Genomic DNA, 17,413 nt, shown 5'->3' with positions numbered 1-17,413 from the left:
GGGCCTGGAAGGGACAGGGCAGGTGTTAGGAACAGAGTGGGGAGGGAGCATGTGGAATGAGCCTGGTGTCCTCCCAGGGGGATGGATGGACTGGCCAGGCAGAGGCAGGGAGGTGCGTTTTGGCTGGCGATGAGGAGATGAAGGTGGAGAGAAAAGTCCATGGGCCAGCAGATCTCTAGAAAGCCAAGAGCCTACACTTGCAGGCTCAAAAAAGCAGAAAAGAATTCATCTCCCCCACCTACCTAGACTCCAGTGGAGCCAAGGTGTAAGGCCCCTGGCTCAGGCACGCAGTGATGGGGAGTTGCTGCACTGAGGGTTCGTGTGGTCAATCTCTGGTTTAACATCGCTGTGGTTTGGGTTTGTCTGTTTCTTTAGGGGCTTCTGGTTGTAGATGACAGAATTCAGGTGTTGTCCAACATTTCTCTTCCCCTTTTTACTACTGTGCATGCTAAGGGCTGATTGATTCTGGCACACTCCATCCTTTATTTTTTCCCCTTATCCCTCCAAATACCCTGACTCTGCCGATCCTTTTCCAGGGCTGGCAGGGGAGGGAAGCAGGGAAGAGGGTGATGTTTCCTGTGGACTTACCACCTGGGTTCTTTGGTATTTTGGGTTCCTGCTTGTGGGCCAGGGGAACATGCAGCCTGCTTTCTGCCAGATTCCCTAAGGGATTTCTCTCAGGGTTAGTAATGATTCTGAGTGTTGGTAAAGGTCATCTGTCTCCCTGTGGCCTCCTGGTCCACAGCAGCCTGGATGTTCCTGGCTGCTCGGAGGCCAGACTTGATGGCAGTGTCCATCCAGGCATGGGGCAGGCAAGTGTGCTCGCCAGCAAAGTGGATGCGGCCCTCTGGCTGGAAGAGCTTCTGCGAATAGTCCACGAATTGATAGGGTGTGAACTCTGTGAAAGCGCCCATGATGAGGGGGTCCAGAGACCAGTGCTTGACCACAGAGGAGGGGCACATGCGCCTCAGCTCCTCCTTGGGGATCTGATGCACAGCCGCCAGGTCCTCCAGGATGATGTCCACCACCTGGTCCTGCTTCATGGATATGAAGAAGAGGGAATCATCGTCCACGGTGTAGGAGGCCAGCAGGACACCCTTGCCACTGGGAAGGCTGTGGCTGGGGTAGTAAATGTAGCGTGAGGGTCGGTCTGTGATGGAGACCCCGCCCCGGATGCCATCCCGCTCCCAGAAGGACTCGTTGCAGACCAGAACCACCTTGGTGGCGCTGGTGTAATGCACCGAGCGGAGCGCGTCCATCTTGTCCCAGGAGAGCGGCGGCTCAAAGGTGATGAGGCGCGTGGCCTTGGCCGAGGTGGAGATGATGACAAAGTCTGCGGTGAGGGTGTGCAGCGTCGAGTTGGGCTTGCCCACCCGGTAGGAAATCTGGACCTCGGGCCCATCCCTCACTACCATCTCCACCTTGGAGCCCAGATGGATGGTTCCAGGCTTCAAGCTGGTGCTGAGGGCTTTGGGGAGCTGGTCAAAGCCACCGGTGATCTCAGAGAAGCTGCAGGGGTGAAGAGCGGGGGAGGGTGAGTGTGGGAGGTGCAAGGTCAGCTTGCTGAGTTGCTAGCAGCGATCCCAGTCTGAGAAGGGAGAAACCTAGCCTCCTGCAGCCTGTGCTGGATACTTCATATACATCACCTTAACTAATCTCTGTGAGAGAGGGGTTATTGTTTGATTTTATAGTTTGGAAAATGAAAACATCCAGAGAAAAGGGACTTTCCCATGATGACATACACAGTGTAGCTCCAAAGCCCATGGGTTCAGCCACCATGCAATTTTGTATCCCAGGAGGAGTCCTACAGACCTGGGTTGAGATCGTGGCTCCAGCCCTTGCCCGAGCTGAGTGAACCTGGGTAAGTTACATGACTTCTCTGAACCTCATCATTCTCACTGGTAAAATGGCTCTGAATTACAGTAGCTACTTTCCAGGTGATTATAGCATTAAATGTGACAGTCCTTGGAAAGTGTCTGGCACATAGTAACTACTTAATAATAAAGTTTTCTTTCTGTGCTCTAAGTGTCAGAGGAGGGGGCAGATTCGAGTCCTGGTTCAGGTCATCCTTACTCGTTGCTTTTGAAGATCATGTCAGTCCGCAGGGACTCCAGGAGGGACTTGTAGTATCCAGCATCCTCATTCATCACATCCCCAATCATCTTTATTGCTCCTTGGCTCAGCATCCCTTCCTTCAACAGGTAAGCCTTTGGGGAGGTGGAAGCACCAGACAAAGGGCCCAGTATGTAGGAAGGAGCCTCAACAGGAGCCTGGGGCAGGCAAGGGGGTGGGACTGGATTCCAGGGAGGTGAAGCCTTGGGCATTGGGAGGAGAGGGTCCTGGTAGGCAGGGGACAACCTCAAGGGGCTAGACTGAGCATAGACCCCCTTCCACCCCTATCCTGGGACTTTGCCTCACTCACCTTGGTGGAGTAAGAATCATAAAAGGACATCAGGTGGCTGCAGTTGAAAAATTTCGGACTTCTTTTGAGCTGCAGAGGGGAGGGAGGGGGAGCATCTTTAGATTAAAGCCATAGAGCCAGAGGCAGGACTCCTAGGTTCTCTGGATGCTCCTTTGAAGAGGATGGGGGCAAATAGGAAGCAGATAGAAGGACGAGGGGAATGGTCCTTCCAGGACCTCCTAAATGTTCTCTTTCCCCCTAAATCTCTCCTTCACTTAAAGACCTTTGGAGACCAAAATTTAAGGTGAAGACATTCTCAGTAGTCTAGGAGGATTGACTCATTACCAAGGATTGGATTACCTAGTGATTTCCTTTCTTTCCACTGCCTAATCAAGCGATGGACCACTGGACAACACAGGGGTGGGAGAAGAGATGGAGATGGGCACTAGGGGTGGGGTGGCCACATTCTTAGGGGGTGTTAGAAAGAAGGTAGACCAATCACAAGAGTACCAGGTAGGAGTCAGGTGGCCCAGGCCCATTCACTAACTTGCCAGGTGGCCTTTGGCCAGACCCTGTTCTCGCCCAACCCTGGGAGGGATGAGGCAGGAATCACCTTGGCAATGGACTGGTAGAAGAGAGTCATAGCGTTCTTGCCCTTTTCTCTTGGGCTTGTGGAGTAGCCTAGGAGCTCTGGGTTGGCCTTGACCTCTCTGGCACGGTAGCGTTTTCTGTTGATGAGGTACCAGGTGTTGCCATCATACTGGATGAACTTGTTCAGCTTCAGGCCCAGCTTCCTGACATAGGTGTGGACCAGCCTGGAGCAGATAGAGGCATCATATGGCACCCATCCCAAGGGCACCTCGTTCCCACTGGCCTCACTATAGAAACCATTTCCAGGAAAACCAGTTTCTTTAAGTGCCTGGGGAGCTCAGACTAACTGCTTCCTCATCTCCAACTTTGCCTTCTCGTGCTGTGGCATTACCGCTTTTCCTCCTGTTTTTGCCCCGAGGGAGAGAGGGAGTAGGGAGTTCACCCATCACTGAATGAGGCCCAGTGTATAGAACTCAAATATAGAGACAGACGTTTTGTTTCAGACAGTATTTGACATTCCATTTTCCACTTCTAAGGAAGTTTGAGGCCATATCTAAAGACTCCTACTTTGGTATGGTACTATTAATTTTTGTTTTAGTTTTTGGTTGTGTTTGGAGGGAAATCTTGGGGTTCAGTTTCCACTTAAGGCAAAAAAGAAGTCATATTTTTGGAAGTGTGTGGGACACCGGGTGAGGGACCATTTTTGTCTTGGAAGCGCCAGAACCAGGGGCCGGGTTCTCTTCCAGGAGTCAGTTATGCTTTAGAGATTGACCATATGCTTTTGTGCCAGGTGCCCGCTTGATTCTGAAGAGGAGCTTTGTCACTTTCTCCTAGGAGAATCTTGGATGAGTCACTTAATATCTCTGAGCCCAGTTTCTTGATTTGTAAATAAGAAAAATAAGAGTATTAAATTATAGGGTTGTGAAGATCAAATGAAATAATGCACATAGAGTGTGTAGCACAGGGCTGGGCACATAGTAAGTGTTCAACAAATGGCAGCTATTATTATTATTATTTGAGAGCATAATGTAATATAATTGACCTGTAACAGCACACACTTAAAGTACACAATTTGATGAGCTAATGGTAACTATTCTATCATAATGATAATTTTGATAATAGTTACCATTACTATTATTATATCATATTACATAATTTAATATATATTTAATTATATATTATATAATATAATTATATATATAATTATATATAATAGTTACCATTACTATTATCATTATATCATATATAATGTAGTTATATATATTATATATAATTATAATTATTTCATATATAATAATGATAATTATGATAATATTTACCATTAACTCATCAAACTGTGTACTTTAAATATGGGCTGTTACTTTTACAGGTCAATTATCCTACATTATGCCATCAAATAATAATAATAATAGTAGTTGTAGTAGTAATCATAACCATAATCATAATCATAATAATCATAATCATAATAGCTGGTAGTTTGAGATCTACCACTTTCTGCATGACCCTGGGCTCTGCGCCTTGATCACCTCTGTCGAGTGGGGCACCAGTGTTAGTCCTGACCCGCAGGACCGAATCGCATGAGACAGTGAATCTGAAAGGACTCCGACACAGTGGCAGCAGGGCCCCCCTCCTGATCTCCCTTCTTGCCTTTTGCTCCATCCCTTTCCTGAGACTTACCTGTGGGACTTTGGGATTCGCATGGGCCCCAGTTCATGGTACCAGCCCTCCTTCTCATTCCTGAATGTCACCACTCGACCTCCGACATGGTCGCTGGCTTCCAGGATGGTGACCTGGTGCCCAGAGAGGCTGCTGTCATTCCCAGGGTCATGCTCTCCCTTCTCCCATCATGTACTCCGCCCCCACCAGCCACAGGCTCTAGTCTGGAATTCCCAGCAGTAGGTCTCTGAATGTGCAGGATAACCAAGCTGGGGAAGGGGTGGGCTCCTCCCAGAGGGCCCTGAGTAATGTGAGTGAGGCAGAAGAGCCCCACAGCTGCAGGGCTCAGAGCACCTCTCGGCCTTTCTGCTTAGCAGAGCCCTTCTCCACTTTTATTTCCAAAAGAACCCAAGTTGCAGTTTGGTCTCAGGGGTACCCAGATTTTTAAGGGACAGTGACAAAGGGCTAAGAGCCCTGATGTGTTCTGTGCAGTTGTCTAAATATTGGTTGTAACCCCATTCCTTTTCTTTTTCCACCTAATGAAGCAAACTGGAGGCAAATGACTGAGGCCCCTCCAAGGCCGGCTCACCTGGTGGCCCGCATCCTGCAGGGCCTTGGCCGCTGTCAGCCCTGACATGCCAGCTCCCACCACCACCACGCGCTTCGGCAGCGGGGAGGTGTGGAGGCCCTCCTGGGCTGTGACACAGATAGACTCATATTCGGGGTCCTGGAAGCACCTGATCAAGTCTTCAGGGTAGCCAAGGCAGCTGGGAGTAGCCAACAGGAGCCCCAAGATCAGGATCCCTGGGGCAGAGAAAGGGATGGGGGCTGCAGAAAGCTGGGGCTCTGTACCCTGCCCTATCTGGTGTGAGTTTGGCTGTGTGAATGAGTGGGAGTGATAAGGTCAGGCACTGTCTGTTGAATGTATGGTTGTTAATGAATACGTGTGTTTGTGATTGTGTCTGTGCAGGGGTGACTGCGTTGTGTGGGGTCTGAATGTAGATGTGAACTATGCTCGTGTTAGTTGTGTGATTGCAAATGTGGACTACAAGTTCACACGTGTGCACGCGATTGGAAACTCATGAATGTGTGTGACTTCGTACTGGAGTGTAAACATGCCTGCCTCTGATGGTGAGTGTGTGTGAGCTTGTCTGTGATACAGTGGCTGTGATTGTGAGTTTGTGATGGTTGCCCTGTAGAACCGTGCATTATCTGTGATTTTATGTGAAGGACAGTGTGGGTACCTGAGGAGATGGGTGGATGGATGTGTATGGGAAAGCGAGAGGGGCTGTAGAAATGGGTGTGTGCTGGCCTGGGTTTGGAGGAGTGAGGATGATACGTATGCATTTGCTTGAGTTTGAAAGAGTTTGGTTGCTGTTCCTCTTGTGTTTGCTTCTGTGTGTGTATTTGAGCACGAGGTTGGGTGGGGGAGCCTGAGGGTGTCTGTGTTCCTCGGGAATGGGTGCATTTGTGAGAGGATGTGTGTGTGTGCATTTGTATAGCACAGTTCTCTGCAGGGGAAGGGAGGGGGGGAATCACGCCCAGTTTCCCCATGACTGCTGGTGCCCTGCGGGAACCTGGCAGTCCTATTGTTCTTCTCCCGTCTCGCATTAGATTTTCAAAACCCTCCAGGTTTTCTAGTGTGCAGTCAAGATCGGAAACCATAGTTAATATATAACGTGCAATAAGCCCGGAGTGACTTGGTTTTCTTCTCTACATTTAACTGCTCTGATGTACAGAGAAGTTCATCTAAGCATCTGAAACAAGAGACTGTGTTTCCTCAGTGCCACCTGCTGTAAAGGGGAAGAGCCTGGAGCTGTGACACACTGAGCCCCCTTGCGCTAGCCCTGGGTTTTGGGGCAGGTGAGAACCTCCTCAGTCCAGTCTTTGCACAGGCAGGACAACTGAAGCTCTCTGAGGAAAAGAGATCTTCCACCCACTGAGGAGGGGCAGGGACCCAGCTGGTTCGCAGGGCAGGCCCTTCCCAGTGCCAGAGGGGCCTTCTGCAGGGGTCACTCCTCAGAAAAGGGGAGGGGGGTAACTATGCCTCATGGGAGAGAGGCCCAAGCCTCCCTGCAGCCCCCACCAGGCCCACCTCAACCTCCCGAACCCATTCTCCACCCCGACAAGTGTTCCCGCCTCCCTGAGCTACCACCTTTCTCGTCTCAGTCCCCACGTCCTTCGCCTTGCATGGCCCAAGCCGCAGACTCATTCCCCAGACCTGTATCCATTCTCCTGACTCACTTTCAACACCTTGACCTGTTTATGGCCCCTGACCTAACTCCCGTCCCGTCTCAGTCCCCGCCATCCCTCCCCTGGCATGACCCTCTGCCCAGACTCTCCCTTGGGCCCATCTCAACACCCCCGGCCCATCCCCACTCCCCAGTCTAGCTCCTCTCCCTGCTTCAGGGTCCAACACCTCCTTCCTCAGGTGCCTCTCTCTCAGACCCAGAGGAGGAACCCCACTTACCTCTCATCTTGACCACGGCCTTACGGTTATGCTGAGCCGGGGACAACTCTCCCTCTCTTTATGAGGAGCCAACTCCACCCAGTAGTAACTGGCCTCACCCCACCAAGCTGGCCCAGGGTCCTATTGGCTGGGCCAAGCAGAGAAGCCCTGCCCTCAAGGGCTGGGCAGGCAGGTGAGACAGTATTGCCGTGGCGACTCAGTCCCATCCCCAGCCTCATCTTCTACATCTCCACCTTCCTCCTGGCCCAGCTCCCTTCCTAGGGAAAGCCCCTTCTCCCAGCTCAGACCCTAGCCAACGGGGAGGAGGGGTTATGAGAACCAGGGGATCATCCCAAACCTGCTGGGACCATCTTCCAGGAAGGGGTGAGGTTTGGGAAGGAGAGCCTGGACTGGTTTGGAAGTCCAGTGTCTGGGCTCCTAGCACAAGCCAAAACTCCTGACTGTCCCACTCAAGAATGTCCCTGTTTTATTGCTACGCTACTGTGGAGCCTTCTGCTCCACGATGGGGATTCTAGCCATGAGTTCCCATGGGAAAACGGATCCCTCCCCACCCCTCTTAGGGGCTCCCTCCACAGGCACGGCAGAGGCTCTCTGGTCTGGCTCTTTTGCAATGGTGAGTGGGTTTTTTTCCCCTTTCCTCTGGGGCCCCCAGGGCTTCCTTAGGCTCAGGCAGGCTTCTCTGGCAGCAGAATTTCTTCCCCCAGAGAATCAGGCCAACTGGCTGCAATGCTAAGGCTAGCTCTTTGTTCCCTTTGTACAGGCGGAGACAGGCTGGCTGGAGAGAGAAGTGGGCAGGAAGCAAGCACTGAGCAGCAGTGTGGGGCTGGGGCGGGGGCCAGAGTGCCAGCAGACACTCGGCAGCTGGGACACAGAACTCGGGTCCTGGGCACCAGGGGTGGCACAGAGGGAAGGGCTGCAGCAGTGGAATTGGGTTCAAATCCTGCTTTGTCACGTTGTAGCTGTGTGTCTTAGGACATAGGGCTTACAATTCTCTGAGCTTGAGTTTCCTTGTGTATAAAGTGGGGCATTAATACTTTCTTTACAGGGTATTTCAAGGATTAAAGGAGATGATGTGAAGAGCCTGGCAAAGGTAGGGACCTAAGCTGGTTTCCTCCTTTCCTTTTGGAAATAGGGTTTGTCACACACAACTGTAATATCTTTAAAAAGGGGGTAGTCCCCTCACCACAGGGTTGCTGGGACCACCGGGCAGGGCAGTGCTTGGAGAGTTACTGTGTGAACTTCTGGGCCTTAGACGCAGGTAGGGGACTCTCTCTTACTCTCAATCTATTGTTGCTTCTTTTAATTTTTTAATAGACTCTTTGAGATATAATTTACATACCATACAATTCACCCATTTGAAGTGAACAATTCAGTGTTTTTTAGTGTATTCACAGAGTTGTGCTACCATCACCACAGTCACTTTTAAAACATTCTCATCATTCCAAAAAGAAATACTTCACCCTTTAGCCATCACTCCCCATTCTCCTCATCCCCCCAACCCTAGACAACCACTGCTCTGCCTTCTGTCTCTGTGGGTTTGCCTGTTCTGGACATTTCATATAAATGTTGTCATACAATATGTGGTCTTTTGTAACTGGCTCCTTTTATTTGACACAATACATTCAAGGTTCATCCATATTGCAGCATGTATCAGTACTTCATTTCTTTTTATGGCTGAATAATATTCCATTTATACCATGTTTTGTTTATCCATTCATCATTTGGGTTTGCCCATTTAGGTTTCCCCCTGCTTTTTGGCTATTATAAACAGTGTTGATATAAACATTTTTTAATAAGATTTTATGTGGAAATAGATTTTCATTTCTCTTAGGTATATACTTTGGAATAGAATTGCTGGGTTATGTGTTAACTCTGTGTTTATAAACTTTTGAGGAACTGCCAGATTGGTTTCCAAAGTAGCTGCACCATTTTGCTTTCCCACCAGCAGTGAATGAAGGTTCCATTGTCTCCTCATCCTTGACAACATGTTATTATCTGTGCTTTTGGTTATAGCCATTCTAGTGGGTGTGGAGTGGTATCTCATTGTGTTTTTGATTTGCATTTTCCTGATGACCACTAATGCTGAGTATCTTTTCCTGTGCTTAATGGACATTTGTATATTTTGGAGAAATGTGTATTTGGATCCTTTACCCACTTTTTCATTTGGTTAGTTGTCTCTTTGTTAATGAGTTGTAAAGAGTTCTTTATATATTGTAGACAAATGTCCCTTATCACATTTATCATTTGCAAATACTTCTGGCAGCCCCATTCTGTATGTTGCATTTTTACTTTTTTGGTGGTGTCCTTTGAAGCACAAATGTTTTTAATTTTGAAGAATCACAGTCTTCCTGCAGAGAAGGATTTTAATAATTAAGTGGATAGGATGATCCATCTGTGGATGGTATCCATCTGTGGATACCAGTTGGCCTCTTTCGCCAGCCACCACTAGCATTGTCCAGTGGACTCAGGAAAACATGGCTTTGGTGGCTGGGATGGATGCTATGCATGGGCTCAGCAACTTGGACTTTGACTCACCAAGGCCAGCCTGGCTGCAAATCAGGCTTGATTTATTCTTTTTCCCCTTCTTTCTTTCTAGAGAGTTGGTTGTTAAACTTCTAACATCACACGACTTTTAAATTTTAGACTGCCAATTAGTGGCTGTTGGACGTTTGTCATGTTACTAAATCTCTGTGCTCAGTTTCTTCATCTGCAAAATGATGAAGGTAGCACTATTTCATAGGGATTTTTAAAACTGAAGTATAGTTGATTTAGACTTGTGTTAATTTTAGGTGTACAGCATTGTAATTTGATATTTTTATAGACCATTGCAATAGAAGTTATTACAAGATAATGGCTATAATTTACTGGGTTATACAATATATCCTTTTTGCTTATCTATTTTATGCACAATAGTTTGTATCTCTTAATTCCATATTTCTAATTCGCCCCTCCCCTCTCCGCACTGGTAACTGCTACTTTGATCTTTGTATCTGTGAGTCTATTTATGTTTTGCATATACATTAATTTGTATTATTTTTTAGATTCTACATGTAAGTGATATCATGTAATAGTCCTCTTTCTCTGACTTATTTCACTAAGTATAATATTCTATAGGTCCAACCACATTGCTGCAAATGTAGAATTTAATTCTTTTTAATGGCTGAGTAGTATTCCATTGTGTATATGTGTGTGTATTCCATTGTGTGCAAATATATATATATATAAAATCACACCTTCTTTATCCATTCGTCTGTTGATGAACACTTGGGTTGCTTCCATGTCTTGGCTATTGTAAATAATGCTGCTATGAATGGTAGGGAGTGTTTTTGAATTAGTGTTTTCCTTTTTTCTGGATATATACCCAGGAGTGAAATTGCTGGATCATTTGGTAGTTCTATTTTTAGTTTTTGGAGGAACCTCCATGCTGTCTTCCACAGTGGCTGCACCAACTTACATTCCTACCAACAGTGTATAAGGGTTCCCTTTCCTCCACATCTTCCCCAACATTCATTATTTGTAGATTTTTTGTTGCTAGTCATTCTGACAGGTGTGAGGCGATATCTCATTGATATTTTGATCAGTGTTTTTCTAATAATGATGCTGAGCATCTTTTCATGTGCCTGTCAGTCATCTGTATGTCCTCTTTGGAAAAATGTCTATTCAGGTCTTCTGCCCACTTTTTGATTTGGTTGTTTTTTTTTTTTTTGATATTGAGTTGTATGAGCTGTTATATATTTTGGATATTAACTCATAGGGGTATTTTGAATATTAAATGGGTTATTATAAGTAAAACACATGAGAAGCAACACCCATAACTATTTTGCTATTATTACTTTCATTACTATTATTGTTGTTTTATTGTTGTTGTCATTATTATTACTGCCCTATTAGCTTGTCTGACCTATGTGCACTTTCATTGCCTCAGACAAGATTTACAGCCTCGGGGGTTACAAACACCCAGAAATCAAGATTCTGAGAGCAGGCGTGATAAAATATCTGCAATTATCTAATCATTACTGAGTGAGTGGGCAGCACTTTTTCCAAATTCCTGGAGAACAAAGCAGAGGAGGGAGCCTGAGGTCAATGAAATGGGTCCATGGCTGGGAGGTAGGACTTCTAGGTTCTAACCACTTACACTAACTCATGAAGGCCAATGACCTTCCTTATCTGAGCTTTAATTTTCATGGCTGTGAAAGAGAGTAGGGAACTAGACACGTTGACCTTGAAGGCCCCTTCTGACGTAGAGAGCAGTGAAAGGACCAAAACCAGCAACAATAGCTCCTTCAGGCCTAGACCCATGACAATTGCGCAGTAAGTATCTGTCATCATCATTGCCACCATCTGTAAAATGGACAATAGCACCTCCCTCCCAGGAGCGCTGGGAGGACCTGGTGAGAAAACACACATGAAGGTGCTTTGTATGTGAGCATGTCCTGAAGGACCATGAAGATGATCTTGATCGTTAGTACCATCCCCACCTCCTGCCGTTCCCCTCAGCTTCCTCCCCAGACACAAACCCAGAAAACTTCCTGGGGCACCTGTCTTAGCAAATGAGAGCTAATTCCCACAGAGTGCCTCCCAGAGGCATTCTTGGTCTGGGGCCAATTACAGAGTCCCAGGTTGTTAGGGCTGCAACAGCCCTAATTTTCCCCTTCTTGCCAGCCCATCCTCTTCTCCTTGAGGCCTGCGGGCCCACCTGGCTCAGAATTAAGCATTCAAAGTCCAGTCTTCTCCCTCATGCCAAGCTCCAGCCGGCCCTAACCCCACTGGTGATCACAGCCCGCTCTCGGGACAGCAGGAAGGATCTCAGTTAGAGTTCAGGTATAGCCATTAGGTTAGACTTCAGCACGGAAGCGCATGAGGTTGTGGACACAGTCCCAGCCCAAGAAGCAGGCGCCAGGGTGCTGGTGTCAGCTCTACCATTTTCTAGCTGCATGGTCTTGGCCAAATCCCTCATCTCTGCCTGGTCACATTTCATTTATCTGGGAGATAGACGGTAGGACCATGCTAGGCAGTCTTTAAGTAATACTGCCATCTAAAAAATCAATGTGGCCTGAGTTTCATCCTATGATTGTAGATTACCTCTGACCTTGAACAAGTCACCGCACAGGGATGAGATTAACCATTATTAGACAGTTATTCTGTGCTAAGCATTGGGCCCAACCACCCACATGTGCCTTCTCTAGATCTGTATCATACCCTGTGAAAGGAATGGGTCTTCCCCACTTTAGAGGAGTGGGAACTGACTCTTGACTCAGAAGACACGGCCATGTTGGGTAGCAGTGGCCTCCGTTTACTTCTGGGGTCCTCCCTTAGCAGCCGTATGACCTTGGATGAGTCCTTTATCCTTTCTAACACTGTTTTCTCACCTGTCAAATCCCTTCTGCCCAAAGCCTGTGCAAAGTAGGCTGTGAGCGCCCTTGGACTTTGTCCCTAAAAGTGAGAGCCGGTGTTTCCCTGAGCAGCAAAATGGCAGAGCTGGTCTGCTGCATGTCCTGCATCAGGAGGCCTCAACCACAGCTGGGCCTGCGGAGGTCTGTGAGGACGCTGGTGAAGGTCCAGAGGAAAGTGTGAGGGGTTGCTGTCTGGGAGCCTCTGTTGGGGCCAGGCAAGGAGGACCAGGCTGAGAGTGACTGAGCTGTTGGGCTGGGCTTCTCCTGGATGAAGGCTGCTCATTGAGGGTCCCCTAGCCCCTGACGTTGGCAGAGTGGGGTGTCTCCAGCACTAGGCTGTCCTGAGATGTCTATAGACTCTTAGGACTCAGGGCTAGAATCAGAGGTGCCCTGATAAATGCTTACCAATCAGTCCTGGAAGGGCAGGGAGGAGTTCTGATTTGTATTGTTTGCCAATTACTGTGTTGGGTAAATACACCCCTCATGGCCACATTTCAAGCTAATGTAATGTCTTTGAGCTCAGAGGTGGGGAGAGAGGCACGGAGCATACCCTTATAGAGTGCTTCCACTAAACAGATCCAGTAGGTGCAAACAACTTCTATAACACAGAGAACAGATACCTGCACTTCAGTGGTAGAGTAACTGGGAGAAGAGTTTGGAGCTTTTGTTTTTGACCTTTGTTTTTTTCTCACTTTGTAAACTGATTTTTCTTTTCCTACTCCAAATTATTGAGATTTCATTGATATATAACATTGCGTAAGTTTGAGGTGTACAATGTGATAAAACACATGCATACAGTGTTGAAACAGTTAATAAGGTTAGTTTACACATCCTTCACCTCACATAATTACCATTTTGTTGTTGCCATTATGGTAAGAATATTAAAACTTTACTTTCACAACAGCTTTCAAGTAGACAATGTTGTTAACTGTAGTCACCATATTGTATGTTAGGTCCCCAGAACTTACTATCTTGTAACTGAGAGTTTGTACCCTTTGACCGACCCCTCTCCATTTTCCCACCTCCAGCCCCTGGCAGCCATGCTCTACTTGCTGTTTCTAGGAGTTCGATGTTTTTAGATTCCATGTATAACTGAGATCATACAGTATTAGTCTTTCTGTCGGCTTTACTTCACTTACCAGAATACTTGCAAGGTCCACTGACTTTGTTTATAACATAATTGATTCAAGTTGTATGGTTATAGATTATACAGTTTAACTATGATGATGACCTTGTTTAACGCCACCTCACAACATTTCTGAAAAGTCAGTGGTTGGCTCTGGTGACCTGTGGCTGACCTGAGGGACCTCCGAGCCCAACCTTCTCTCCCCGAGTGGAGGGGGAACCAAGATCCAGACAGAAGGCAGACGTGAGAGGTCACAGTCACGGAAGGCGTGGCCGGGACTCGTGCCCAGGCTTTCAACACGCTGCCTCCTTGAATTCTCCCAGCAGTCCCAGAAAGTCGGGATTATGAAGAGATTATTGCTATTTTACGGAGGGACAAACTGAGGCAGAATCACAGCAAGTTGAAGAGAAAGGGCACTGGAACTTGGTAGACCCTCACCCACACTCTGGTTCTGCCCTTAGAAGACGAGAGCCCTGGGGCAAGGTCCTCTGTCCGCTGGGCTTCGACTTCCTTGTGTGTAACACGCAGCTGCTACTGCTTACCTTTCAGATGCTGTTTGTCAGGACCTGGGTCAAGAGTAAGGTAGGTGCTCCGTGGTCAACTTTTAATGATTGTCAGAGAGGCTGAGTAACCCGTCTAAGGGATCGTGCTGGGGGGGAGTGGAGGAGTTGTGTTTGCTCAGGGTAGTTCATTAAAGAACAGGGATGGGACTCAGACCTGTTCTGACTGACAGTGGGGCCCAGGGGTTTGGGAGGTGAGAAGGGCTCAGCATGAAGCCTTCAGTTCTTGACCTTTCTACAAGGTGACCAGGTAACAACCACCGCTCCCCTGGGCTGGTCATACCCCCCCCCCCCCCGAAGACTAGAAAAGGAAGTAGACAGGTCCCTCCCCATCTCCAACCTGGGTGTGGTTTCCTCCTGCTCTGTCCCCAGGGGCCTGTTCCTTGTGGGGTTCTTATTGACAGCATTCAGGGAATTCCATCTTGGCATCCCCACCAGGGACAGGGATGGAGGTGGCAGGTGGCAGGGGGTGGCCCTACCCATCCATGCTCTCCCAGAAAAACCTGGTGAGGAGGCAGGACTATAAAGCCTCAGCAACTTGGCCCATTGGGAGGAGCTTGGAATGGCTGAGGCTCCCAACATCTGTACCCGAGGTCCTGACAGGCAAGGCCTTCATGAGCCACGGCTGGCCTGGCCGGGTGCAGAGAGCTGCACAATGGAGAGAGGGCAGGGGGTCCAGCCTCCGAACTCTCAGAAACACAGGGCTTTTCTGGAGACTGGGTTGCCTGGAATCCTGGCTCACTGGACTAGCCCTGGGCGCTTCCTGTTCAGTCTCTTTCCCTTAAGAACAAGTGACAGTCTCTCCAGGACTTGCCTCTGTGGATACCTGAGGGGTGAGATGGTCACTGGGCTTGAGGCTATGGGCAGAAGCCAGGCACCTGTGAGGGCCAGAGGTCAGAGATAGCAAGTCATCCAGTCCCTGGTCCTCTCTGTGCTTGCACCCCAATATCCCTTTTGTGCCCTTCCCTCGTTCCTCACTCATCTTCCTTCACCACCTCATACCTCAATCCCCACCCATTCTTTCTTCCTAGACCTTCTTCCCTCTTTCATGTATTCATTTAGTAAATATTTACTGATAGGTCCTTGTGTCAAGGCATATTCTAGGAGCCAGAAACAGAAAATGAATAATACAATTTCCTGAGCTTGAGATCTCCGAGTCTTGCTAAGAGACATCCATGAAAGGACAATGAGGGTTATGCTGGGAGAAGCCTTCAACAGTGACATCAGTTACTGCAATGATCTGGACCCACCCCCACCCCCTGCCGCCCAGTTGTCTAGGCTGTTGTAAATTAAGACTAAGACTGCCGGACTGACAGAATCTTAGGAGACTTTTTCCCCCAACTAAATGATATCTCCATTCCCATGTCTAGTCTGGTAGCTGCACCTCATAGGCCATGATTCTGTAGTATCTCATGCCAAACTTCACAAGGCTCAGATTGCGGTAAGACAGGGGAAGTTTGCATTCTTTACCTTTCTCACTTAGAGCCTGTTCACCTGAAGCAGGAGAGGATAATTAAGTGTTGGCTCTGAAGCCAAACTGCCTTGGTTGTCCTTCACACAAACCATAAAATTTGAAACAAATCATTTATTTTCTCTGTGCCTTAGTCTTTTTCATCTGTAAAATGGAGGTAATAGTACTTACCTCAATAAGTTGTTGTGAGGATGAGATAAAGTTAGTGTAGCAATGCCTGGCACAAAGAAATTGTTCACTAAACATTAGCTATTATTATTACTGAAAGGGAGGTTATCAACTTACCCCTGTGTCCGTACTTTATTATGGATGTTCCAACTCAATTAGTGGGAATTAACATGAGAGGGAGAACATTTTCCCAAGATATTAGTTATTGAACTTTCTATCAGAACTCTCTGGGATTACTTAGGTTATAATCTGCCAATGATCGCTGGGGCCTGTGAGAGATAAGGGAAGCATCTAATCAAGGTTTGGAGGTGGGAGATGGGGAATAGGTCTGGGAAGGCTTCCTGATGGGATGACACCTGAGCTGAGTCCTACTGTGGGAATAAAGGTTGGATGTGCAATAGAGTGTGTGGGCAGCAGGGAAGCAGGTGGCATGGCTCTTCCATGAAGACCTAGGCAAAGGTCTGAAGGTGTGACAGAAGTGGAGACATACATGGAACTGGTTTACTCCTATGGAGATTATGCTTGTATGGAAAAGATGGGAGAGGGGAGAGGGTTGGGTGCTGAGGCTGAAAAAGTCTGCAGGGGGCAGATCATTTAGGAAGGGCTCTGTGCATTTGTCTAAAGTGATCAGGTATCGGGGAACGCTTAAAGGGTTTTAAGCAGGAGACAGGACCAGTGTTGTGTTGTGAACAATCATTTGCAGTAGTCTATTTAGGGAATGCATTTAAGGAAAAGAGTCCAGAGGCAGGAGGGGCTTGTGCAGAATTGTGGGTGAGAAATTATGGGCTCTTGGTCCACAGCAAAGGAAGAGATGGCTTTGAGGGATATGTATGTGGTCCGTTGGTTAGGTGACGAGGTCGGGGCAGGGACAGTGAAGACTAAGGATGGCCTGACGTCTCCTTCAAGTTTCTACCCTCACCAAAGGTAACTTCTCTATGAACATACCACAATTTGTAAGAGTTCTTTATTTATTTTGGGTACAAATCTTAAGTTATTTGTTTTAATATGATCTTGTTTATCATTTTTTCTCTAGGTTAGTGATTTTTTGTGTCCTGTTTAAGAAATCTCTGCCTATTGCAAGGTGACATAGATATTTTTCTGTGTTTGATTCCAAAATTTTTGTTGTTCAATCTTTACCATGTAAATCTATAATACATCTGGAGTTGATTTTTGTGTACTGTATGACGTAGGATTCAAAATTTTTTTTTTCCTGTGTGAATATCCACATGATCAAGCAGAATTGATTGAAAAGACCATGCTCTCCTCCGTTGCACTGTAGGATCAACTTTGTCATAAATCAGGTGACTATACATTCATGGGTCTATTCTGGACTTTATTCTGTTCCATTATCTATTTGTTTATTCTTGTGCCAGCTTCATACTTGCTTATTTATTGCAGCTTTATAGTAAGTCTGAATATCTGGTAAGTCCTCCAGCTTTGTTTTTTTTTCTTCAAGATTCTTCAGTTTCCACATAAATATTATAACCAGCTTGTCCATTTCTATAGAAAAACCTGTTGGGGTTTTGCCTGGGATTGATTTGAATCCATAAGTCAATTTTACGTCTTTATAAAATTGA

The 17,413-nt window shown here is 47.2% G+C and overlaps 1 protein-coding gene across 1 annotated transcript; it reads right to left on the bottom strand.

The window, feature by feature from the left end:
• Positions 1–586: 586 nt before the first annotated feature.
• Positions 587–7,125, bottom strand: LOC105072853 (L-amino-acid oxidase-like). Its single transcript, XM_010959940.3, has 7 exons — positions 7,119–7,125; positions 5,238–5,452; positions 4,670–4,782; positions 3,015–3,216; positions 2,423–2,491; positions 2,074–2,207; positions 587–1,509 (listed from the first exon to the last, which is right to left on the bottom strand). The coding sequence occupies exons 1-7, from the start codon at positions 7,123–7,125 to the stop codon at positions 684–686; spliced, it is 1,566 nt and encodes a 521-aa protein (XP_010958242.1). The 3' UTR covers positions 587–683.
• Between the last annotated feature and the right edge of the window lie 10,288 nt (positions 7,126–17,413).

This window comes from Camelus bactrianus, chromosome 13 (assembly GCF_048773025.1).
Source record: "Camelus bactrianus isolate YW-2024 breed Bactrian camel chromosome 13, ASM4877302v1, whole genome shotgun sequence".
NCBI lineage: Eukaryota > Metazoa > Chordata > Mammalia > Artiodactyla > Camelidae > Camelus > Camelus bactrianus.
Note: the sequence above shows the minus strand (reverse complement) of the source record. Positions and strands in the feature narration are given on the sequence as shown.